General features: G+C 45.1%; 1 protein-coding gene and 1 pseudogene across 2 annotated transcripts in view; one reads left to right on the forward strand and one right to left on the reverse strand.

Annotated features, from left to right (window-relative positions):
* The window catches only part of EZR (ezrin), a 55,705-nt gene that overhangs the window by 16,320 nt on the left and 15,142 nt on the right, over positions 1–24,243 (forward strand). Inside the window, exons 3-7 of one of the 2 annotated variants that reach the window (XM_032253182.1) lie at positions 13,303–13,386; positions 18,789–18,884; positions 20,388–20,662; positions 21,255–21,338; positions 22,372–22,518. In XM_032253182.1, coding sequence (XP_032109073.1) covers positions 13,303–13,386; positions 18,789–18,884; positions 20,388–20,662; positions 21,255–21,338; positions 22,372–22,518 — 686 coding nt within the window. Of the gene's footprint in view, positions 1–13,302; positions 13,387–18,788; positions 18,885–20,387; positions 20,663–21,254; positions 21,339–22,371; positions 22,519–24,243 lie in introns of those variants that run through there. The other variant, XM_032253184.1, reaches the window with a different exon arrangement.
* On the reverse strand, positions 1,124–1,278 carry LOC116533502 (annotated as a pseudogene).

The raw sequence follows: 24,243 nt of genomic DNA on the forward strand, positions 1-24,243 counted from the left end.
TTTTACAGTGGTCAAGAAGGAATGGGTGGGGAAGCCAGATTGTTTTAATCTAAAAGGCACTATGTTGTGATGGGGTTTCCTTTCTTGACAGACACTGCCTACAGGCAACTAAGCCATTCCATTAACTGTCATTATCAATCCATGTATAGACAAACTTGAATTCTCCTGCTGGTTTAGCTCCTGTTTGGGACCAACCACTGTCACAAGGGACAGTGTCTGCAGCTCCATCGTGGGCACCAGAAAGTCTGACAACAGCTAACACTGGTCTGTACTTGGAACTTGGCCACCTGGTCGGTGGCTTTCTCTACGTCATATTCCTGGGAATAGCATGACTATCCATGATTCCTAGGGAAGCTAGAGGAATAACTGAGGACAAGGAGCTGGCACTTTGACCACTGTAGGAAGTGCAGTCTCTGGTGGTTATTGGGGTTGTGAGAAGAGGACTCTTGTGAGTGCCAACATTGGATGATTTTATTATTCCTATCAATTAGGCAGTAAAAGACTAGTACGTATCCTGGTGTTACATAATTCTATGAAAGCTAATCAGAATGAGGTTTTTTTTATTATTATTTCAGGTTTTGGGGTACATGTGAAGAACATGCAAGATTGTTGCATAGGTACACACATGGCAGTGTGATTTGCTGCCTTTCTCCCCATCACCTATATCTGGCATTTCTCCCCATGCTATCTCTTCCCAACTCCCAACCCCCGCTGTCCCTCCCCTGTTTCCCCGCCGACAGACCCCAGTGTGTGATGCTCGCCTCCCTGTGTCCATATGTTCTCATTGTTCAACATCCACCTATGAGAACATGCAGTGTTTGATTTTCTGTTCTTATGTCAGTTTGCTGAGAATGATGGTTTCCAGGTTCATCCATGTCCCTACAAAGGACATGAACTCATTGTTTTTGATGGCTGCATAATATTCCATGGTGTATATGTGCCACATTTTCCCTGTCCAGCCTATCATCGATGGGCATTTGGGTTGGTTCTAGGTCTTTGCTATTGTAAACAGTGCTGCAGTGAACATTCGTGTGCACGTGTCCTTAGAGTAGAACGATTTATAATCCTTTGAATATATACCCAGTAATGGGATTGCTGGGTCAAATGGAATTTCTATTTCTAGATCCTTGAGGAATCGCCACACTGTCTTCCACAATGGTTGAACTAATTTACACTCCCACCAACAGTGTAAAAGTGTTCCTAGAATGAGTTTTCAATTAGCAATAATCGCGCGTCAGATAAACCGCATTGGCTATGATACTGCCACTGTGCAAAGCTTAGAATGAGTTTTATAACTAGTGCACCCATGGTTTTTTTAAATTGTGCTGCAGACAAAATGATGCACTGAAATTGTACTGAATTACCTGACCATTTTTGTTATAATTAATCCTATGTACTTTTTACAAGATTTTTGGAGCTTAAATGGCTGGCCTTTCTTTGGCATCTGAACATTTTCCTAAGTGCAATAGACAAGCAGATTTTTTTTCTTGAGTTGGAGTCTCACTCTGTCACCCAGACTGGAGTGCAGTGATGCAATCTTGGCTCACTGCCTACCAGGTTCAAGCAATTCTCCTGCCTCAGCCCCCCAAGTAGCTGGGTTTATCTGCCTGCCACCACACCCAGCTGTTTTTCTATTTTTAGTAGAGATGGGGTTTCACCATGTTGGCCAGGTTGGTCTTGAACTCCCAACCTCGTGATCCGCCCTCCTCGGCCTCCCAAAGTGCCGGGATTACAGGCGTGAACCACCGCACCTGGCTGATTTTTATTTTATTTTATTTTATTTTATTTTTGAAACAGAGTTCTCCTCATTCCTGTAATCCCAGCACCCTGCCCAGGCGAGCAGATCACTTCAGGTCAGGAGTTCAAGACCAGTCTGGCAACATGGTGAAACCTCGTCTCCACTAAAAATACAGAAGTTAGTCGGGTGTGGTGGTACATGCCTGTAATCCCAGATACTTGAGAGGCTAAGGCAGGAGAATCACTTGAACTGGGGAGGTAGAGGCTGCAGTGAGCCAAGATTGCACCACTGCACTCCAGCTTCCACAGAGTGAGACTCAAAAAAAAAGAAAAAGAAAAAAAGATTCTGTTACCCAGTGTGGTGGTGTGATCATGGCTTACTGCAGCCTGAACCTCCTAGGCTCAAGTGATCTTCCCATGTTGGCCTTTCAAAGTGCTAGGGTTACAGGAGTGAGCCACTGTGCCTAGCCAAGATTTCTTTGCCTTGACATTCATATTCTTCTTTAACCTTAAAAGAAGAGGTCATATAAAATAATAATCGGGTGAAACTTAAGATACAGCTTGAGAGAAAGGAATAGCCGTGTGCTACATCTTTATCCATTGCATTTGCAGATATGCCTCAAGATTACAATACAATTTTTTTTGAGAGTCTCACTGTCACTCAGGCTAGAGTGTAGTGGTGCAATCTCGGTGCACTGCAGCCTCCACCTTCCAGGTTCAAGCGATTCTCCTGCCTTAGCCCCTTAGTATCTGGGATTACAAGCATCACCACACCCGGCTAATACTTTGTATTTTTGGTGGAGACAGGGCTTCATCACTTTGGCCAAGCTGGTCTTGAACTCCTGGTCTCAAGTAATCCACCCATCTTGACCTTCCAAAGTGCTGGAATTACAGGCAGAAGCCACCGTGCCCAGCCTAGCGTGGTGTATTTATACTGTTATTTTCACCTCCTAGAGGTCAACAAGGACACTTAAGAAGGCTGATGTTAAGAGAGAATGCTTATCAGAACAGGGATTTTTTTTTTTTTGAGATGAAGTCTCACTGTCACCCAGGCTGGAGTGTGGTGGCACAATCACGGCTCACTGCAACCTCTGCCTCCTGGGTTCAAGCAATTCTCTTGTCTCAGTCTCCTGAGTAAGCTGGAATTACGGGCGCCCGCCTTCACATCCGGCTAATTTTTGTATTTTTAGTAGAGATGGGGTTTCACCATGTTGGTCAGGCTGGTCTCGAATCCCTGACCTTGTGATCCGCCCGCCTCGGCCTCCCAAAGTGCTGGGATTACAGGCATGAGCCACTGCACCCAGCCCAGAACAGAGATCTTTGAGGAAAAAGAGAGCTTAAATGTGTGTTCCTGGAATTTCTTCCAGCCCTTCCTTTCCTCGGTGACATGGCCACTGCTATGGGTGGGAATGTTCAGAGAAGAGCCCCGACCAGTGGTGTTGATGTCTGCCGAATATACTGTCAGGTCAGTGTCAATAATTGATACATTTAAAGAGAGACTTCATTTAATAGAAAATCACATTTTAAGGACCACATTTCTATTTTACTTCTGATCTTTTGAATATTTTGATAAATACCTTTAGAAACATAGCGGTTCTCATCTCAGTCCTCTCTGTCCTTGAAAGAAATCTGTACAACAGGATGGTTTCTGGACTGCCTTTCTGGAGTAAAACTTGGGCACTTCTAACCATATGCTTGCTGGAAACCATAATAATGTAAAATGTCACTGGGTTTTCAGTTGCAACTACGTTGATATCATTTTGTTTATAAAACAGTTGTTTGTTACTGGGAGCAGCATTGTTCATGTAGGAGAGACATTCACTTCATATAATATATGGAAAGAAAGTTATCTTTTCAATGTTGGCCATTACTGTGACACTCTAAAAAAGGTCAGCTTTGCCTGCCTTGACTGAATTAGAGTATCTGCATTTCTGCACTAAGCTGGTTAAGGTTTGCTAAGTCAGTGGTAATGTTTTACAGAGGTTGGCTGCTAGCCAGCATCTGTGGAAAACGACCACTGTCTGTCATTGCTAGTGGTATAATTTATTCAGCTGGCATATTGTTCTTGGTGAGATAAGGGGCTCAGGATCCAGAGAGACTACTGAAATATGTGAGTCCATCTGTTGTGATCTGAGGTTTCATTAGGGAAAACCTGTCTGCTAGTACAATGAACGGAGACTTAGGATACTTTTATATAAAGGATTATAAGTCAGCAGAGGTAAATACATTAATCGTGGCAAAACGAGCCGTGGCCTTTTGCATTTTCATGATGGCAGGTTCTCTCCCTCTTCCCACCACCACCCCACTGTTGGTTATAGCGTGGCCTCAGCCAGCAGCATTGACGTCAGCTGTGAGCGGTTAGACATGGAAATGTAGACCCCTCCCAACCTGAGTCAGACTCTTACCCTGGGGTCCAGGAAGCTGTTTTAACAAGCCCGTGGTGATTTTTTTTTTTTTTTCCACTTGTTCAAGTTTGAGCGCCTTGAGGGCCTGTGAATGGCTGCATATAAGGTACAACTGGCCATATGTCTTAAATTAGTTCAAAGGGTTATGTATAAGTCCTCCTCTTCCCACACCAGACTTCATGAAACATGCCTGGTATTGTCGTTTTATTGTGAGCAGCTGTGAATAGAGCTGGGGGAGAGCCATGTTCAGCCAAGAAAGTCTAAAATAGAAAAGGAGTGGTTCCGTTATAACGAAACAAATTTTTGTAATTAGAGTGCTGTGTTGTGCTCAGCATCATTGGAGTTAAATGTGGAGCAGTGGCTCACACCTGTAATCCCAGCACTTTGAGAAGCTGAGATGGACAGATCCCTTGAGGGTTAGGAGTTCGAGACCACCCTGGGTAACATGATGAAACCCCGTCACTATAAAAAAACAGAAAAATTAACTGGCTGTGGTGGTAGATGCCAGCTACGCCAGAGGCTAAGGTCCCAGCTACTCTGGAGGCTGAGGTGGGAGAATTGCTTGAACCCTGGAGGTGGAGGTTGCAGTGAGCTGAGATCGCACCACTGCCCTCCAGCCTGGGCGACAGAGCAAGACCCTGCCTTAAAAAAAAAAAAAAAAAAAAAAAAAAAAAAACGTGGACCAGCAAACTAAGTCCTTACTCTTCCATCGAGGGAGGTCTCTGAAGCAGAAGCTGAGCTACCCTCTCAGCTCTGCCCTGGTGGGGCACCCAGTGGTGCCCAGAAACAGCAAGGGCTAAGGTGGCAGAGCACAGCATGGGCGTGCATGATTGGAGCTGCTGCTTTCATGTCTTTGGCAGCCAGCAACTTCTAAGAACATAGAGTATTTTCATTCAGAACTTAAAAACAGTAAACCTAAAAGTTTTAGTTTTTACAAATTAACTTTTTGTTTCTCCCTAAAGATTTTTATTCTTTTGAAAATGACCATAATATAGTTTGAATGCCATTGTTTTTCAGCTGTTTCTTATTTGCAATTGCTGAAAGCAACAAGGAGCAAGTTGAATGTCCATCACCTGAATGGGTAGACAGAAGTGACACATCCACATGGTGGAATATTATTGGGCAATAAAGGATGAAGTGCTGGCACATGCTACAACATGAATAAAACCATTTAAACAACGCTAAGACATGGGATTCAGTCACGAAAGACTGCATATTATAAAATTCTGTCTCTCTGAAATGTCCAGAATAGGCAAATCCTTGGAGAAAGAAAGTAGATTGGTGGTTGCCAGGGGCTGAGGGATCAGGAGGAATGGGAAGTGACCGCCAGTGGGCACAGAGTTTCTTTTTAGGCTGACAAACTATCCCAAAACTAGATGGTAGTGTCCGGTGTGTAACTCTGAATATACTAAAACCACTGAATTATACATTTTACATGGGTAACTTCTATGGTAAATTATATTTCAATAGCTGCTATTTAAAGTACATAGTGATTCAACATGAGAGTCAAAATATACAGTGTTGTCTCTATAATTACCCAATTAAGCAAACCGAAATAGCAGCTGCAAAGCTTTTGTAATTCATTTATCATTGGTTGTAAGAATTTCCCGTCATACTCCCATTTGTGGGAGAAAGTTTATTGTATCTACTTCCTATCAGCATTTCTAAGTATTTGAAAGGTCTTATCCAAATATTTGAAAGCTGTTAAAAGTTGCTGAAGTGGCACCTTCGGAAGAGGGCTGGAATGTTGGAAAACAGTGTTGACATTTTAAATGATATTGAAGGTCAAGCTCGCAATGTAATCTTGGTGTGGTGGTTGGATGGCAGCTCTACTCAGACTGGTTTTTGAGTAAATGGCAGGTGTGATAATATAGGGATTAATCTTTTATCAGTGAATCCACTGCCTGCAATTCAAACATGCAAATGCTTCCATTTGAATTTCCTTCTTTATTTTAAATGGTTTTCCTGATTTTTGAGTACATACAAAAATGACTGCAAACTTTTTTCCTGCAGTGTTCTGGCCACTAAAATCTGGTTCTTTTGTCTTAAGACTCAAGGGTTGCTTGCCTATAATGTTTGTGGAGGAATTGATCTTGGATTTTTCCCTCCTGTCTTGGGCTGTTATTATAGTTCGAATTTGTGCTGTAAAAAATGTGATTGTAGAGGTAATCTTAAACCGAGTTTAAAATATTCAGAGGAAATGGATGCTTCCCAGAGGAAAAAATGCATACCTGTATTTATTTACCAAAATGAGGAGAATACCCAGCAAATAATGTGGTGGCTGAATATTCAGTAATTATTCATGAAATAGAAGTAAAATACAAAATTTAATTGTCAACTTGGTATCTTTTTCATTCCTCAGACTCTTAGAAGACATTTTAGATGCCAATTTGATAAAATTAAACTGGGAAGACTCAGAAATCATGGTTTCCCAACTATATTCTGAAAAATGCTAGTTCCCTGGGATGCTTCTAGAAATAACCTGTGGGCAGAAGAATCTGGGAAGTGGAGGTTGGCCCCTTCTTGGGCTGCCACTGTTGGCATCAACATGGCAAACAGGCAACAGCCTTTCAGCTAAAAAGAAGGAAGAAACACTGCAGTTATGTGACTGCCAAATACTGCCCCCCCAGCATATCCCCATTTTTGTCCCTTTCTTTTTCAAAGCCAAATCATTTCAAAGAATACTACATAGCTGCTGGTTTGGGATGGTGTCAGAAGCCAGGCAAGATGATTTTATGTCATAGAATGATTGAGTTGGAAGAGGCTCACAGATTAAATGGTCTCCAGTCACTCTATATCACCAGCAAGGTGGAGCGGGAACAGGGTTGGCCTGCGTGAGGCTGGGGCCACCCCGTGCCACCAGGCCTCTGTGCCAGGCTCAGCTGCTCCAAGGAATAAGCAAAGTGGATGTTGGGTTTATTTTGTTTTATGATGGGGGAATTATTATTGAGTTTATTTAAAAACAAAGCAGTTTGGGGTTTAACACTTTTCATGTCCATTGCACTGGAGTGGTAACACCTGTGCCATCATTGGTCTGCCTGGAGGGGTACTTTCCCCTTTGGGAAAGCGAACACAGGTGTGTCGTCTCTTCTCAGTGAAAACACTCTACTTGCTGACCTTGAATAGCATTCTAGTGAGTTACTTTTCTCCTAGTGGTCATACAGTATTTATGGCCCTCTGGTTCCTCCTAAGGAGAAGACCCTTCAAGGGGTACTCATACCTCTACTGTCGGATGGCACTGGCCGTGTCACACCTAGCCAATGGGCTTTAAACCTAGCATTTCAGAGTGGTAAAAGGCCTCAAGCCATCTAGTCCAGACTCTACCTACATGCAGATCAGGTAACTGAGGTCCAGTGGCAGGAAGTCATCTGCTAGGGGTCCTCAGGTTACAGAGCTGGCTCTCAAACCCAGGCGTTCTGCCTCCTGTGTCCTGCCTTGGCCTCCCAAAGGGCTGAGATTACAGGCCTGAGCCATTATACCTGGCCAACAAATAGAATTGGGGGTGGGGGGAGGAAGCGAGGGGTTGAAGTCCAGCTCTGTGACCTAGGCTGGAGTGCAGTAGTATGATCTCGGCTCACTGCAACCTCTGCCTCCTGGTTTCAAGTGATTCTGTCTCAGCCTCCTGAGTAGCTGGGATTACAGGTGTGCACTACCACATCTAATTTTTGTACTTTTAGTAGAGAAAGGGTTTCACCATGTTGGTCAGACTGGTCTTGAACTTCTGACCTCAAGGGATCCGCCTGCCTTGGCCTCCCAAAGTGCTAGGATTACAGACGTGAGCCACCACACCTGGTCTAGAATTTTTTAAAGAGTAGATTATTAAGCAGAGGAAGAGTAGACACACAATTAGTTGTTTATTAATCTACATCAACCACATGGTTCTTTTTGTCTGGGGGGCAGGTGGTACAGGAGTGAAATTAAACTTTCATTACCACCACCCCCGCCCCCAGCAAAGCATATCCTTAACAAGTTTTTAATATTTTGGCAAGCCTCAGAGAAATATTGCCCTTTTTTGAATAGATCTTAGATGACTAACCGAATACTATATACACACACCTGTACCACACATGACTTCGAAGCCTTCACTGAATGCTGTTTTTGACAACAGTGTGTAATCTAAGGGGAATTACTAAGACAAAGCTGAAACCATGTGCTCTTTTTCTCCAGTTTTTGCACATAGTTTGGATTTGTGTGGTGGTATGTTCAACTCCATGGACTTGAGTTTTCTGTGGGACAATCCTTGGGGTGTATCAGAATCATACATTCCCAGTTCCCCCTTATTCCTGTGGCACTGTTGCAATTACAAGAACCAGCTGGTATCCAGATATGTTGGGTTCACTAAAAACAGTTGCTGACCAGGGAAACCTAACACCCTGATAATAAAATGGAGAGTTGGGATTTAGATGTGTTTTCTCAATTGCTGAAGCCTGGTTTTGTTTTGTTTTGAGTCTCACTCTGTCGCTGAGGCTGGAGTGTAGTGACGCTATCTTGGCTCACTGCAACCTCTGCCTCCCAGGTTTGAGCGATTCTCCTCCCTCAGCCTCCCAAGTAGCTGAGATTACAGGCACAAGCCACCATGCTAGGCAAATGTTTTGTATTTTTAGTACAGACAAGGTTTCTCCATGTTGGCCAGGATGATCTCAAACGCCTGACCTCAAGTGATCCACCCGCCTCGGCTTAAAGTGCTGGGATTACAGGCATGAGTTACTGCACCAGGTCCCAAAATCTTTTTTTTTTTTTTTTCCAAGCCCTTGGATAAGTAGACCAAGTGTGTATGTTAATGGTCCTGTCATCTCAGTGAATGTCTCATTTTAAACTTTCGTGAAAGCTTATGCTGTATTGCAGCACATTATTTTATCTATAACATTGAAAATAATTGTCTTTCTAAACAAGGAATTGATTAGCATGTGGTAGATTAAGGCAGTGCCATGCTGTGGTCCTTAAGCTGGGGAGGATCTCCTCCCTTTTCCCCATAGAGCATTTGGAAATGTGTGTGTAGATAGAGTTGCTTTTAGATGTTCCAGTGACTGGGGACACCGATGCTAAATGCTCCTGAGCACTTGGGATAGTCTTGCAGAATGAATACTAGTGTTGTCCAGAATGACAAGAGCACCCCCAGTGGGAAACACTAATGGCATAATGACTAATCAAGTAACAGACTCACCCTTTAACTTAAAGCAGCTCATTCATTTACTTCTTTAGATTTCATGAGTATCTTCTCCTCAGTCTCTATATAAAGACATAGATTGTAGAGCCAGACATATGTATGAATATATACATATATTAAAATTGTGATTCTAAGGAGGGTTCTTAAGATTTTGATGTGTCCCCAAATCCGAACTGGAAATTACTCCTTTTGACAGGGCCAGTGAATTCCTATTGCTGGGTCCCAGTGTTATTACTGCAGTGCCAGAACAACTCCTTGATCATTATTCTTATTTTTTTTTTTTTTTTTTAGAGGATCTCTGTCATTCAGGCTGGGGTGCAGTGGCTCCATCATAGCTCACTGTAGCCTCTACCTCTTGGGCTCAGGTGATCCTCCCACCTCAGCTTCCCAAGTAGCTGGGACTACAGGGGCCCATCACCATGCCTGCCTAATTTTCTTATTTTTTGTAGAGATGGGGGCTTCACATGTTGCCAGGGCTAGTCTCAAACTCGTGGACTCAAGTAATCTGCCTGCCTTGGTTTCCCATAGTGCTTGGATTACAGGCCTGAGCCACTGGGCCCGGCCTCCCTGATCTTTAGACTTGCAGTCATTGTTTGAGGTTGTGTGCCGTAGGTATGATTTCCCATGGGCATTGGGGCATAGGTAAAGAATTTTGTGGAATGATTGGACTAGCTAAGACTTGGCATTGTGTTGGAGCTGTTGGTGCTCAGATGAACGTGGTAGGAAGTGTAGATTTATTGAGTCATATAGACCACCTCAGTAGCTTAATTTTTAAGTTCACTTTCTACACACTACTGGGTTGTTACAACCAACCTCAGTAAAAGTATTCATTTTACAAGTGACTTGCTTTTTCAGGTCAGGCACAGTGGCTCCTGTGTATAATCCCGGCACTTTGGGAGGCTGAGGTGGGCGAATCACTTGAGGTCAGGAGTTCGAGAGCAGCCTGGCCAACATGGTGAAACCCTGTCTCTACTAAAATTACAAAATTTAGCCAGACTTGGTGGTGGGCCCCTATAATCCCAGCTACTCGGGAAGCCGAGGCGGGAGAATCTCTTGAACCCAGGAAGCAGAGGTTGCAGTGAGCCTAGATGGTGCCATTGCATTCCAGCCTGGGCGACAGAGTGAGACTCCATCTCAAAACAAAACAAAACAAGTTACTTGCTTTTTCAAAGGGTTGTATGAACTTTCGTTAGACGTGGAACTGATTCAGACCCAAAAATGGGCTATTGTAAATTCCTGCTAATCAGTTTGCAAAATGGTTAATATCTTTTTACTGTTAATTATTAGCCTTGGTTTCAGGAGATGTCATTTTCACACTGTCTTCCAACTTAGACCCAGGACTAGAATTTAGAGTCTGAAATCTTATGTGCATGGACTCTGGTCATTTGTATTTGTCTTAACCAGGTAGTGGCCTTCAGTCAGTTCTGACTGTACTTGGGGTTTCCACGTCTGAATCAGTAGATAGCAGAGAAAGAAAAGCATACCCAGGGAGTGAATGAACTCCCTTCCACTTCGGCTTTGAGTGTGGTATGTCATTGTTGGCTTCTGTGTATGTAGCTGGAGCTGCATTGGCCACCGAAATATTTGACTTGGGGCTGGTTTTCCCATCTCTAATACATTACCCTGGAACCATAATTGAGAGAAATGCTTGCTTTATTTTATGCTTCATAGTAGCCATTTTGTGATTTAAAAAAAAAATTACCAGCAGGAAATGAAAGAAAAGTAGGTTTTTCTATTTTAGTATGATTAAAGGCTTTAAAACATGTCTCATTGCCTCTCAGTAAACTTGAGTTCTTTAACTTCTGGACTTGCGATTGTGGAGAAAACTTGTTTTAAAAAATCCAGAAAATGATACCTTACTTCTGTACTTGTAATACCAGTCAGGGAGCCTTTAAGGCATATTGGATGTATATTAGAGGATCTCTCAATCATCACAGTCTTACATGTATGTGTTCTTGGGATGGGGATGGGGGTGGAGGTGGGTAGGGAGACTATGTTCCTGAAGTAGGAGGTGACACTTGGTAAGTGGCATACGTGTGGTACCCTGGCTAGATAATGAAACCTCTCTCGAAACCTCTGTCACCAAATGCTGGCACAGGTAATATGTCCTCATTACATTTACACTTGCGTTAGGAAGAATCCAGGATAGCTATCTCTGTAGCTTCTATATATTTTACTTGAAAGATGGTGAGAAGCAAACATTTCTTAACATTAAGCATTATAGTTGCTATGTGGCTCTGCTATTTTCCTTTGGGACAGTGATATAAAGTAGCCAGATTTGAGCGTTTTTCATAAGCTTTAGTAAATCTGGGGTTTTTCTTTTTTCTTTTTTTTTTTTTTTTTTTTTTTTTGAGACAGAGTTTCACTCTTGTTACCCAGGCTGGAGTGCAATGGCTCAATCTTGGCTCACCGCAACCTCCGCCTCCTGGGTTCCAGCAGTTCTCCTGCCTCAGCCTCCTGAGTAGGTGGCGTGTGCCACAATGCCCAGCTAATTTTTGTATTTTTAGTAGAGACGGAGTTTCACCATGTTGACCAGGATGGTCTCAATCTCTTGACCTCATGATCCACCCGCCTTGGCCTCCCAAAGTGCTGGGATTATAGGCGTGAGCCACCACGCCTGGCCTAAATCTGGGGTTTTTCAGGTGATACAATTGAAAACTACCTTGATGTAAGTGGGTTTTGTTTTTGTTTTTGTTCTGAGTTGGAGTTTTGCTTGGTTGTCCAGGCTGGAATGCAGTGCCACAATCTCGGCTTACTGCAGCCTCCACCTCCCTGGTTCAAGCAGTTCTCCTGCCTCAGCCTCCCAAGTAGCTGGGACTACAGGCGTGTGCCACCATGCCCAGCTAATTTTTGTATTTTTAATAGAGATGGGGTTTCACCATGTTGGCCAGACCGGTATCGAACACCTGACTTCAAGTGATCCACCTGCCTTGGCCTCCCAAAATGCTGGGATTACGGATGTGAGCCACCACACCTGGCCGTGTTTTGTGTTTTTAAAACAAATACGTGGCAACATTAGAAATATTTTTAAGGCCTTCCCATCACTACCACCTCACTTCTGTGTCTCACCATCCTAATACTGTTTCTATTTTTACATTTTTTTTTATCTCTTGTCTAAGTAGATCTCACATTTGCATTGAGTTTTGCATGTCATATTTTTAATTTTAGAAGCAGTTTGTCCAGTTTCTGTTGTCTTCATGATTAAAATTTCATGTCACGACATCATCCGTCTTTGACATGTCTTTGGACATTTTACCATTTCTCTCTGATTTCTAAGGTTGCTGCAAACCTTCTGGTACAAAGCTTTCTCTCTTCCCTTCGCTGGCTTCCTTGGTCCCTCGGGAGCCCTGCTGCCTCCTTTGGCTGTTGTAAGGCTCACATGAAATGGGGCATGGAAAAACAGGTTAAAGAATTTCTGTTAAAAAAAAAAAAAAAAAAAAACTGCTTAGGTTGGCAAGGTGACCCATGCCTGTCATCTCAGCACTATGGGAGACTGAGGTGGGAGGCTTGCTTGAGCCTAGGAGCTCAAGACCAGCCTGGGTGGCATAGTGAGACCCTGTCTCTACCCTCCCCCACAAAAAAAAAAAAAAACTAGGCATGGTGGCGCACACATAGTGCTAGCTACTCAAGAGGCTGAGGTGGGAGGCCCTCACGTGAGCCCTGGGAGGTCATGGCTGTAGTGAGATAAGATCATGCCACCGCACTCCAGCTTGGGTGACAGAGCAAGACCTGAAATAAAAACTGCTTAGCCTTAAGTGTCAGTGTGCTTTATCAAAGTAAAGAGGCTGCATTTGGTTCACACTGTGCCCCTGCTGAGGTGTCCCCAGCCACCTGCAGTCAGGAGTGGTATGTGGCTTCCTGACTAGCACAGGAACCCATGTCACAGGCCTGTGCCGTTGCCACACTGAGGCCCAGCTTATGTAAAAGGTGTGGGAGGTTATCAGAAGAAAAGAGGACTCAGTTAAGGGTAATTTGTTTCATTCTGTTTTTCAGATCAATGTCCGAGTTACCACCATGGATGCAGAGCTGGAGTTTGCAATCCAGCCAAATACAACTGGAAAACAGCTTTTTGATCAGGTTGGTCTCTAAACTTGAGAGTTAAATACCCACCCCCCCCCAAAAAAAAAAAATTGTTCTGCAACATCTGTTATTTTGTTTGTTAAGCATATTACTTGGTTTTCTCATTTGAGGTAATAGATGAGAAGGATCTTTTAAAAGGTAAAAGTACTATTTCATGATAGCATTATAAAATGCACTTTATAGACTTGTATATCCTGCCTAGGAGGTGTATGAAAGCACACTGCTGTCTGCTGTGTACAGCCAGGTGGATTCAGTGTGCTACCAGGCATGGAAGCAAGGCACTGAAGAGTGATTGTGCTTGTCAGTGTAAGGAGGTGCTGGCCTGTGTGTGTCTCACCCTGTGTTAGAGACACCACTTCCTACCCCCAGCCACCTCCACCTCTGGAGTGTAATCCATCACATTACATGGATGAGTGAACGCTTAGTTGTCTCAGTTGTTGCAGTTTCTCATTTCTAAGTGGGTCATACCTGGACATCTGTGAAAAGAAATGAAGATTTAGAGAAAATAATTTGCTTTTTAAAATTGGAAGATTTTAAAAGTTATTAGTGATATTACGACTTATTAAAATAATACTTTTTTTTTTTGTCCTAATAGCTACTCAAATACAATTTTTTATTTTTTTTTTTGGTGAGACTGAGTCTCACTCTGTCGCCCAGGCTGGAGTGCAGTGGCACATTCTCGGCTCACTGCAACCTGCGTCTCTCAGGTTCAAGCGATTCTCCTGCCTCAGCCTCCTATGTAGCTGGGATTACAGGCGTGCGCCACCACGCCCCACTAATTTTTGTGTTTTTAGTAGAGACAGGATTTCGCCATGTTGGTCAGGCTGGTCTCGAACTCCTGACCTCAAGTAATCCACCTGCCTTGGCCTCCCAAAGTGCTGGGGTTACAGGTGTGAGCCACCACACCCAGGTCAAATACAGTCTTACTGGCTTGGATTTTTTTCCCAGTCAAGGAGTGACTAAAACCATTATTTGGTATTTTTACAGCTTTATGTCACAGGTGAGAAATTATTTTCTGCAAAGGGCAGGAGGGTAAATATTTTCAGCTTTCAGCTCACACGGTTGCCGTCACAGCTACTGAGCTCTGCCATTGTAGTATTGAAAGCAGCCATAAACACGTGAAGATTCGAGTATGGCAGTGTTCTAGTAAAGCTGCATATGGACACTTGATATTTTTATGTAATTTCCCCATCACCACCATTGAAAAAAATACAAACCCCTTCTTAGCCTATGGGCTGCACAACCAGCCAGCACACAAGACTTGGTCCATGGGCCTTAGCTTTCTGCCCCTGCGTTATTAACAACTTTCTCCTGTAGCTGTAGTTCAGCATAGAACCAGCTTTGCAGAGGTGTACAGCAGTGCCCTGCACGTGGCAAGGCACCAAGGAGGCACCCATCCAACACGTCACACTGTTTCAAAATGTCAGGTTCTGTGATCTCTCTTTTGTTTCTTTTTTGATACTCAACAGTGTTTTCATTTCTTAACAGAACGCCTTAGATATTTGATTCCAACAGGAGCATCCCACTAAAGAATGCTCATTTTTGGTAAAACATTTTTTGAACACATTTTATTATAAATGACCCCTTCAGATGGACATGGGTAGAGCCACTAGATCTCAACTTATGGTTTGTATTAGAAAACACAGTCCTCTTCCCTCCCCTCTCGCTCCTGTTTCCCTGCCTTTGTGAACTAGGTAGGCCAGAGGTTGTGGAGCAGGAAGGACCAGAAATGCCTTTGTGGCGCTAGTCAGTAACGCAGATCACTAGAAGGCCCGTCCACCTCGCGCTCAGCATCTTTGAGCACACTCAGGTGTCAGAATAGACTCTTTCTTGAGATGGGCAGCACAGAATGATTCCCCATTGCTGCATGTTCCTCATGAGACATGGAATTCAGTTTTAGTAAGGATGGTGAGCCACCAGGAAGGCTATGGTAACTTTCCTGTGGCAGAGTTCTGAGTTCTAAAGAAAGCAAGATCTTCTTTTTTGGGCTAAGTAGATTATGCTCTGGGGCCAGTAGAGGAGCAGAGCCAGATGTGAGTTATAAGTCCTTTGAACCATAGCATCTTGTCATGAGAGGCCCTACTGGTAGAAGTGATATTCTGTGTTCTAGCACTAAACCCAGAAATTAGAGCGGGTGGTGATTGGGAAACCTGGGAGGGAGAATTTTAGCACACTTAAGACTATAGGAGACTCCACCCATGCTTGATCATATCTCCCTCTCTGAAAATGAACACCCAGCAACAGTGGGCTTGCTCCATGCAGCAAAGCACACAGGTGTCCAGCGGTGCCCAGGTGGATACCTCCAGGATGGGTGCAGTGCCAGTGGCTCGTCATTGCGACAGCCTCCACTAGTATTTTCTGGTCGTTTGTGGGCCTGCCTCACCCGGTGAGGATAAAGATATTTACTGCTCTGGGTGAGGCTGGACTTGGGATAAAAATTTAAAGGTTTCTCCTGAAAGATAATCCTGAAGTAAGTTGAATGGTACCAGCTGAACCCTGTGTGGCACACCTGCGTAGGGCCCTGGCTTCTAGCGTTGATTCTGCAGAATGTCCCTTGCTTAGCCTCCTGGACCCTGAGTCCTTACCTATAAGAATGCTGAGACCTTCTCTGGCACAAACTTTAAAGCAGGGATGGAAGCCCTAGGATATGTAGAAAAACTAGGTTGTAGTTATAGAGAAATTTCTGATGGAAAGCTCATTCCTGGACCTGGATGTCAGTGAAAATTAGGCCGTGAAAGGGGATAGGGTAAAAAAGATTGCAGGTAAAGTAGTCAGCCCTCCTCCCCCAACACCCCTCTGTTACTTAGCTCTCTTCTGCAGCGTCCCCCAGTCCAGCATCAAGCCCTGGAGTGCTCTTGCTTTACCCCTTGGTCCTAGTCCAGGGCTTCAGTGTGATGGAGAACACCCCGGGGCCAACTGCCACGTGGAGGGTAGAGCCAGGGCTGGACTGCAGCCCGGGTGTCATGATGAGCCGGCCCACCCATGCCAGAGGCTCCTCATTGGGAGGAGCTGCTCCACCTGTTGCTTGGAATTGAGTTAGACATCTCCCACCTTTTCCTTCCTAAAAAATCTGCCACTTAAAACACCACTGAGTCCAACACTTTGGGAGGTCGAGGCAAGAGGGTTGCTTGAGTTTACTCTCCTGTAGGCTCCCAGCCTTGGCAACATGGCAAACACCTATCTCTACAAGGAATTTAAAAGTTAGCCAGGCATCGTGGTGTATGCCTGTAGTCTCAGCTACGCAGGTGACTGAGGTGGGGAGGTGGGAGAATTGCTTAGGCCCAGAAGGTTGAGACTGTGTTGAGCCAAGATTTTACCACTGCACTTCAGCCTGGGCAACAGCATAAGACCCTGTCTCAAAAACCAAACCAAAGAAAAAAAAAAAAAGGGACCAAACGCCACTGAGGTGGAGTTAGGGGGTAGACACAAATGTAGAGACTCTGCACCCATGGTATGTCAGGATTCGCCAATGAAGGGAATGGCAAGGGGTGTTCTCTAGGAATGTTGGCTTTTTCCTTTCAGGGATGACCTATGGATTGGTTTTTAGAGCAGACTGAAGAGAGGAAGATTGTTTAATTCTAATGTGTCCCTTTGGGGAAGGCTTTGTGTGAGCAGTAGGATTCTACAGCACACTCTGAGCATAGTTACCCTGGAGATTGATGGAAGATTCCTGCTGTGAAGGTGCACGCAGGTCAGGCAGCCAGGGATGGGCCTCGCTGAGAGAGGCTCTCGGCTGGACTGCATGGTGTGGTTACGGGGTCTCTGATTTGCCCCATGGAAGGAGGATGGCCACAGCATAGCAGATGCAGAAGAGGGTCATCAGCTGTGGCCCTGAAAATTCATGAGAGCCTGAACGCTATGGAGGACAGAAGTCAAGTAGACAAGAGATTATTTCTGCCTGGTTCAGATGTGCAGGCAGAGGTTGCAGTTGGGTGAAGTGAGGGATGATGTCAGAGAGCAAGCAGTTGCTTAGGCATGTGGGGTTTTCTTGTGCAACTTTGAAATGACCCAGAGAGGAAGGCCAGGCCGGTTTCATATCAGGTGACAAGATGGAGGCTTGTGAGGAACAAGACATTAGCAGGACTATATACTGAAACCTGGTCTTTAAATTCAGTTTTCTCTGTGCTTTGCTACCATAAAAACAAAAAACATGGGGTTTCACAAAAGACTTGGGAGCAAAGCACTGCATAAAAAGTCTAAATGTGTCTCATACCATTCCATGATGAAGAAGCTTGCTTACAGCCTGTCCCATCCCCTTTGGGTGACTGGGAAGAGGGGAAGAACAGGTCGTCCTGGGCATTTGATAAACAGACTCCGAAAGCTTTAAGGAGCCTCTGGCCTTCCCACACTCTTCAGATGAAGAAACAGGCCCAAATCAGGAGTTTATGGGGAGTTTTAGGATTTACTTTAAGCAAGTGATCTGTGTATCTGAGTTGTCATTTCTAATGTATTCAGTCCTTTTTGCCATTAAATATGATAGAAGCCGTGTATTTGAAGAATGGTAGCAGTTTTTTAAGTTTTGCATTACATATCATGGGATTTTAAATTAATATGTCGGCTACATATACATACATATATAGTCAAACTTGTGTGGGACTCGGTTTAGATGATATTCAACAAGTGCCCACAGCAAGTTCAACTATCATTGCTTTTCTGTTTCCGAGACACTCAAAATAAGCAGCTTGAGGACTTCTCTGTAATGCACAAAAGAGACTTGAAGTTGTGAAATTCTTGTTGTGATCTAGGGTCGGGATTCTGCCTTTGCTGGATCAGAATGTCCCAATTTTGGAGGCCTAAAGACACAGGTTCCTCTGGGCACCCCTGTGCATTGCCACCCTTTCTTCCCAGAGGTCTGCCACCACCTGTTTTCCTGCCTTTCCTAGGAATTCTTTGTCCCTGTTCCTAGTAAGTCAGACCCCTGGGCCAGCTGGCTGAGAGGCAGAGACAGGCAGCCAGAGGAGGCTCAAGTGTGGTGCTGAGTACTTTAGTCTTCCGCGTGAGCACATCTGACGGGTAGCAACGCACCTACCACACTGACCCCTTGGGGGGCTGCGGGCTCCTGTGATTCTGTGTGCTGGCCATAACCCACCCTGCTGGATTTCATGCAGGAGAGCATCCTGGAGTATAAAGGAGTAGGAGTGAGATTTTCTAAGATTTGAAGATAGAACCCTGAATCTGCTCAAATTTATATTAAAAATAAGTCGTTCATGGCTTTGAGATAATAGCCTTCGTTAGTAGCAAGTTATTTAAGAAACACAAAAAAGATATTGCCCAGTGGTTGGACTGAGCAGACGTCCTGGTTTCCTGGGACTCTGCTAGACCATGTGCTGAACAGCAACCAAAAGCTTTTGCCCTTTTGAGTTTCTCATGACTGTTGAGTCTCTCTCTCTCTCACTCAGGTGGTGAAGACTATAGGTCTCCGGGAAGTGTGGTACTTTGGCCTCCAGTATGTGGATAATAAAGGATTTCCTACCTGGCTGAAGCTGGATAAGAAGGTAAGTTAGGGTTAACTATTTACAGGCTGTGGATTGGGTGATGGTCAGCTTTGTCGATACTGGAACTGGAGCTCCTTACCCTGTCTTTTGTTTTCTGTTCCTTTTTTGTTTGTGTAAAAGTTTTGAGAGACAAAAAGGTTGCAAGTTTCTAGTAAATGGGGATATCGATTGTAAATCAGATCCTGGCATTTCTCCATACTGCTTACTCATCGGAGCATATGATGGTTAATTGCATAGCTTTTAGTTGATCTTAGTTTCTTTCAATGAGATTGTTAATCTTATAAACTGTGAGTCATCCACTGTTTTGTAAGAATCTGTTATTGCTTTGTTTGAACCTGTAATAGATTATCTTCCAACTTTAAAGACTGGATAAATTCCATTCACCAACTATAAAGAAAAGTAGTAAGATAAACATTTTTTTCTTCAAATTCTTGGAAATTATCCTTTTTTCCCAAGCGTCCACTTTCCTCCCAAGTCATAGCAACAAGTTAGAAAGATGATGGGAGATGGGGAAGAGTGAAGGAGCAGGAGGAATTCTTAAGAGTAGTTTGGGTTCCAGGGCCTAATTGGCATGTGGCCAGATTCCAAGTCACTGTGGGGTCATTTCCAAATTTGAGTCTCTAAATTGAGAGCATCATCCCGTGAGGCCTGGGGCTTAGTGGCACAGTAGCTTTGATTTCCAGCTAAGTGCAAGAGTGTGATAGTACTTGCTTTTTTGTTTGTTTGAGATGGAGTCTCACTCTGTCACCCAGCCTTGAGTGCAGTGGCACGATCTTGGCTCACTGCAACCTCTGCCTCCTGAGTCCAAGTGATTCTCCTGCCTCAGCCTTCTGAGTAGCTGGGACTTCAGGTGCCCACCACCACTCCTGGCTAATTTTTTGTATTTTTAGTAGAGACGGGGTTTCATCGTGTTAACCAGGATGGTCTCAATCTCCTGACCTCATGATCCACCCGCCTCAGCTTCCTAAAGTGCTGGGATTACAGGCGTGAGCCACCGTGCCTGGCCTGGTTTTTTTTGTTGTTGTTTTTGTTTTTTCAAAGACACGGTCTTGCTCTGTCATCCAGGCTGGGTGCAGTGGTGCCATCATAGCTCACTGCAGCCTTGAACTCCTGGACTCGGAGGTTCCTCCTCAGCTTCTTGAGTAACGAGGACTATAGGCATGCATCACCGTCCCCAGCTAGCTTTTTTAAAGAATGTTGTAGAGATGGGATCTCTCTACATTGCCCAGGCTGGTCTCAAACTCCTGGGCTCAAGTGATCCTCCTGCCCTATCCTCCCAAAGCACTGAGATTATAGGCATGAACCACCATGCCTGGCCTGTGATAGCACTTTTGACTAACCTTCTTTGTCTGGAGCTGAAAAGATGACTTTAAGAATAAACATTATCTTCTGAAAACCGGCCTGATGGCCTCATTGAGTCTCGGTTAGAAGCCTGTGTTGGGGACAGCGGGCCCTTGTCTTCTGGGTTCGGTTTGTGTCGAGAGTCTTGTTTGCTTTGTCCAGGTGTCTGCTCAGGAGGTCAGGAAGGAGAATCCCCTCCAGTTCAAGTTCCGGGCCAAGTTCTACCCTGAAGATGTGGCTGAGGAGCTCATCCAGGACATCACCCAGAAGCTTTTCTTCCTCCAAGTGAAGGAAGGGATCCTTAGCGACGAGATCTACTGCCCCCCCGAGACTGCCGTGCTCCTGGGGTCCTATGCTGTGCAGGCCAAGTTTGGGGACTACAACAAAGATGTGCACAAGTCTGGGTACCTCAGCTCTGAGCGGCTGATCCCTCAAAGGTGAGCACAGGGTGACCTGGCCTGGGCAGGAGCCGTCATGCCATCCTCTGCAGGGAGAAGTGATTGCATTAGAAGCACAGTTTAAAAACAAAAGGACTTCGTCGGTGTCATGTGCTCCTTCATGCTGGGACTGTAGTCATTAAGGCACTGGCCCGACCTGAAGCATAGCTAGGGAAGGTGAGCTACCATTCCTCATGGAAACTAAAGAGCCGCCATATCCTGTGGGGATGCAGCAGCGTAGCAGACTTCTCGACCTGACTGCTTAGCTCCTCCTGGGTATGATAGGTTGGCCCCTATGAAGTCTGTTTTTATTTACTAGTGGTCACAAAAATTACCCCATTTGGAAGAAGAGGCCACTTAAAATACCTTCTTAATTTTTCCAGTAGAACTGAGTTCTTGTTCAAAATGCTAAGTCTCCCAGGTTAATCATCATAAATAGAAATGCTACACACCAGGAAATAGAAACCAAAGCTCTTTGGGATTGATTGATTTGAATGGAAAGTAAGGATTTGAATGTGGGTGGTAAGTGGGCCTCCTTCCTTGCCTGTCACAGCCCTTAAGGATGACAGTGCTATTTCCTTTTGCATTCCAGAGTCATGGACCAGCACAAACTTACCAGGGACCAGTGGGAAGACCGGATCCAGGTGTGGCATGCGGAACACCGTGGGATGCTCAAGTGAGTGCTGGGTCTTGCTGTGGGGATCTGGCCATCTCCGTGCTTTCCAGCATGTCTTTTCCTGTGACTTTCGTTAGTGCTTTAAAGGGCTCGGTGTCAGGCCTGAGCTCCAGCCCTAGTGCCCTGTGAAGACCATGAGGGAACTGAGCTAAACATGGGGTTTTCTTAGGGGAGATTTTTGTTTTGTTTTTTTTTTTTTTTAAAGCCAGGTGTCTTGCTCAGGGAAGCAGTTTAGCTCAAGCCTTCAGGTTCTAAAAGCTTACACCCTCCCTTTGGAGAATGTGTTATCTCTAAACCTCATTTTACTCAGAGGGACATTGTGTTCACCTGCAGTCAGCATTATTTTTTTTCTCTGTCAAAGAGGTGCTGGTTTGCTCATTGTTTGAAGGTAGTTGTCTTACAAAGTATATGTAAATGAAAAAGGATCGCACGTGGGAAATGCTGATATCAGAGAACCTGGGCATGAGGAGGGACTTGGGGCTGTTAATGTCAAATGTTGCTGGACCCCCGATTCTGGGTGTTTTCATCCTAGAGCCTCACCTCTGGCCTAGTCTTGTGACTGTGCGTTGTTTCAGCCTCTGAAGTTTGTGGTTTGCGCCTCAGATTTTGTGCTTCAGGGTTTCCTGCCTGGCCCAAGCATCCTTTATGGAAGGAAAACAACTCATGGCCTATGAGGAGGGTGGTGGGAGCCCCAGCAGACATGTGGGCAAGAGAAAAGGAGGATTGTGCAGAGTGGTAAAACTTACAAGAAAAACCTGTCAGAGAAGCCAGTGTGAATCAGTTCTTCCCGGACGTGTGGGGTTTGGTAGTGAGGGTCCAGAGCAGCACAGAGTCCACCTCAGGCAGAGCTTCTGGGCCGCAGGGGTCCCCCACTCACTGCTCTGCTGCCCGGGCCCCTGCCTGTCTGCATGCAGCACACAGCTTTGAGCCCGTCCTACACAAGGCGCCTTAATTTAAAAATACTGGAAAGGTTTTACGGTTCTGGATCTTGAGGGCTACTAATGACTCTGCCTGTTTCACCCTCCCCGATCAGAGATAACGCTATGTTGGAATACCTGAAGATTGCTCAGGACCTGGAAATGTATGGAATCAACTACTTTGAGATAAAAAACAAGAAAGGAACAGACCTTTGGCTTGGAGTTGATGCCCTTGGACTTAATATTTATGAAAAAGATGATAAGTGAGTTAACGTTCATCTTCAGTAAGTGGGGTGGTGGGCCCGGGAACAATGGCAAAATGGCAATTTTGTGGGTTATTTTTGAAGTATTTAGCAACTTACTGTTCCAAAGTAGGAATCTTTAAGGGCTTTTAGACTGTTGTGGCCCTCTCAGAGGGTGGTCCAGAGGAATGGGTTATCTTGTCTCATGGTGGGTGGGGCCAATAGTGGGCTCAGGCCTGGGAGAGGAAGGCAGAATAGAACAGAGGCTGCCTCTCCTCCTCCTGCCCCTAAGGTTCCCTGCCCCGCACCTACATGCAGGTACCAGCACATCCATCCGTAACTACTTCCCAGGTGCAGGACTCCTGGCTAGAGGTTTATGCTAATCCAACTAGGTATATTTGTGGTGTGATGAGAGACTTGAAGTGTTGTCTACACATACAGGCTGTTGTTTACACTTGAGCTAAATGCTGGGAGTCTGCAGGAGATACCTGAATTGCCTTGCATTAGTTACATTTGAGAGATCTGTGAGCAAGCTGGGTAGAGCAGCAGAGCCTGGCCTCTCTGCAGGGGACACACAGCCCTCTTTCAGATACAGTGCATTTGCTGCCTTTCTGCTGAGAACAAACGGGGAAAAATCATCCTAGTTCATGAGGGCAAGCTTCCCGTAGTGAGTCCCTGACATCAGCATAAGCCTACTAGCTTCTAGACTGATCTGATCAGAAGCTACCTGAATTTAAGAGGCAGAAGGAAACTACCTCTGGAAAGAGAAGGGAGAGGTTTCTGACTGACTCCTGACTCCTGTCTCTGCCCTGATTGTCCAGTCAGCCTGATTGCTCTGCTGACTGTGGTCAATCCTAAACAAACCCTCTGATGGCCGCCAGCTTCAGGGACCTGGCAGAGAAGGACAAGAAAGCTCCTATAATCTTTTTGCCAAGCCCCGCCTTTTGACCTGGGTTCCTGCTTTCTACTTGAGAAGCATAGTGGCCCAGAGTTCCCTGATGTACGTGGTTTCCTTCTGAGCCACATGCTGTTCCTTTAAATAATGTCTGTCCCCATATCCCACTTGAGACTCACCCATCTCACCTGTTCTCAGGTATTTCTGTTCTCAGCTTCCCCACACCTCAGGTTCCCCAAAAATCCTCTCTGGGGTTCACAAAGGGAGTTGTGCTACTTTCCACAAATGATGTGCACATGAGTTCATCTCTCCATTTGCAACCATGTGGATTCCTGCCAGAACCCGGGGCACAGATCTGTTTCACTTAGGTCAGAGATCCATGCCAGCTGTGCCCAGCCCCCTCTCACCTCCAAGGCCCACATGGTGAGACTGCAAGGAGGGAGGCAGTTGCTGTCTGCTGGAAGGAAGGTGCCCATCAGGCATGGTTAGTTACACAAACCAATGCAATTCACCTGTCAGAATCACAGGAGCTCCTCAGAGAACCTGGAAATGAGTTATTGAGGACTCCTGTTCGATCCTACCCCGAGTGTGCTGGCTACAGCGTTAGTAAAGAAGTGGGGAAAAGCCAGGCACAGTGGCTCACTCCTGGAATCCCAGCACTCTGAGAGGCTGAGGCAGGTGGATCACTTGAGCTCAGGAGTTCGAGACTAGCCTAGGGAACATGGTAAAACCCCATCTATACCAAAAATTTTAAAAAGCCAGCTGTGGAGGTGCATACCTGTGATCCCAGTTACTCAGGAGGCCGAGGTGGGAGGATCACTTGAGCCTGGGAGGCAGAAGTTGTAGTAAGC

The sequence above is a fragment of the Sapajus apella genome, unplaced genomic scaffold (genome assembly GCF_009761245.1).
Source record: "Sapajus apella isolate SASKATOON/1434 unplaced genomic scaffold, GSC_monkey_1.0 scaffold82, whole genome shotgun sequence".
In the NCBI taxonomy this organism is placed as follows: domain Eukaryota; kingdom Metazoa; phylum Chordata; class Mammalia; order Primates; family Cebidae; genus Sapajus; species Sapajus apella.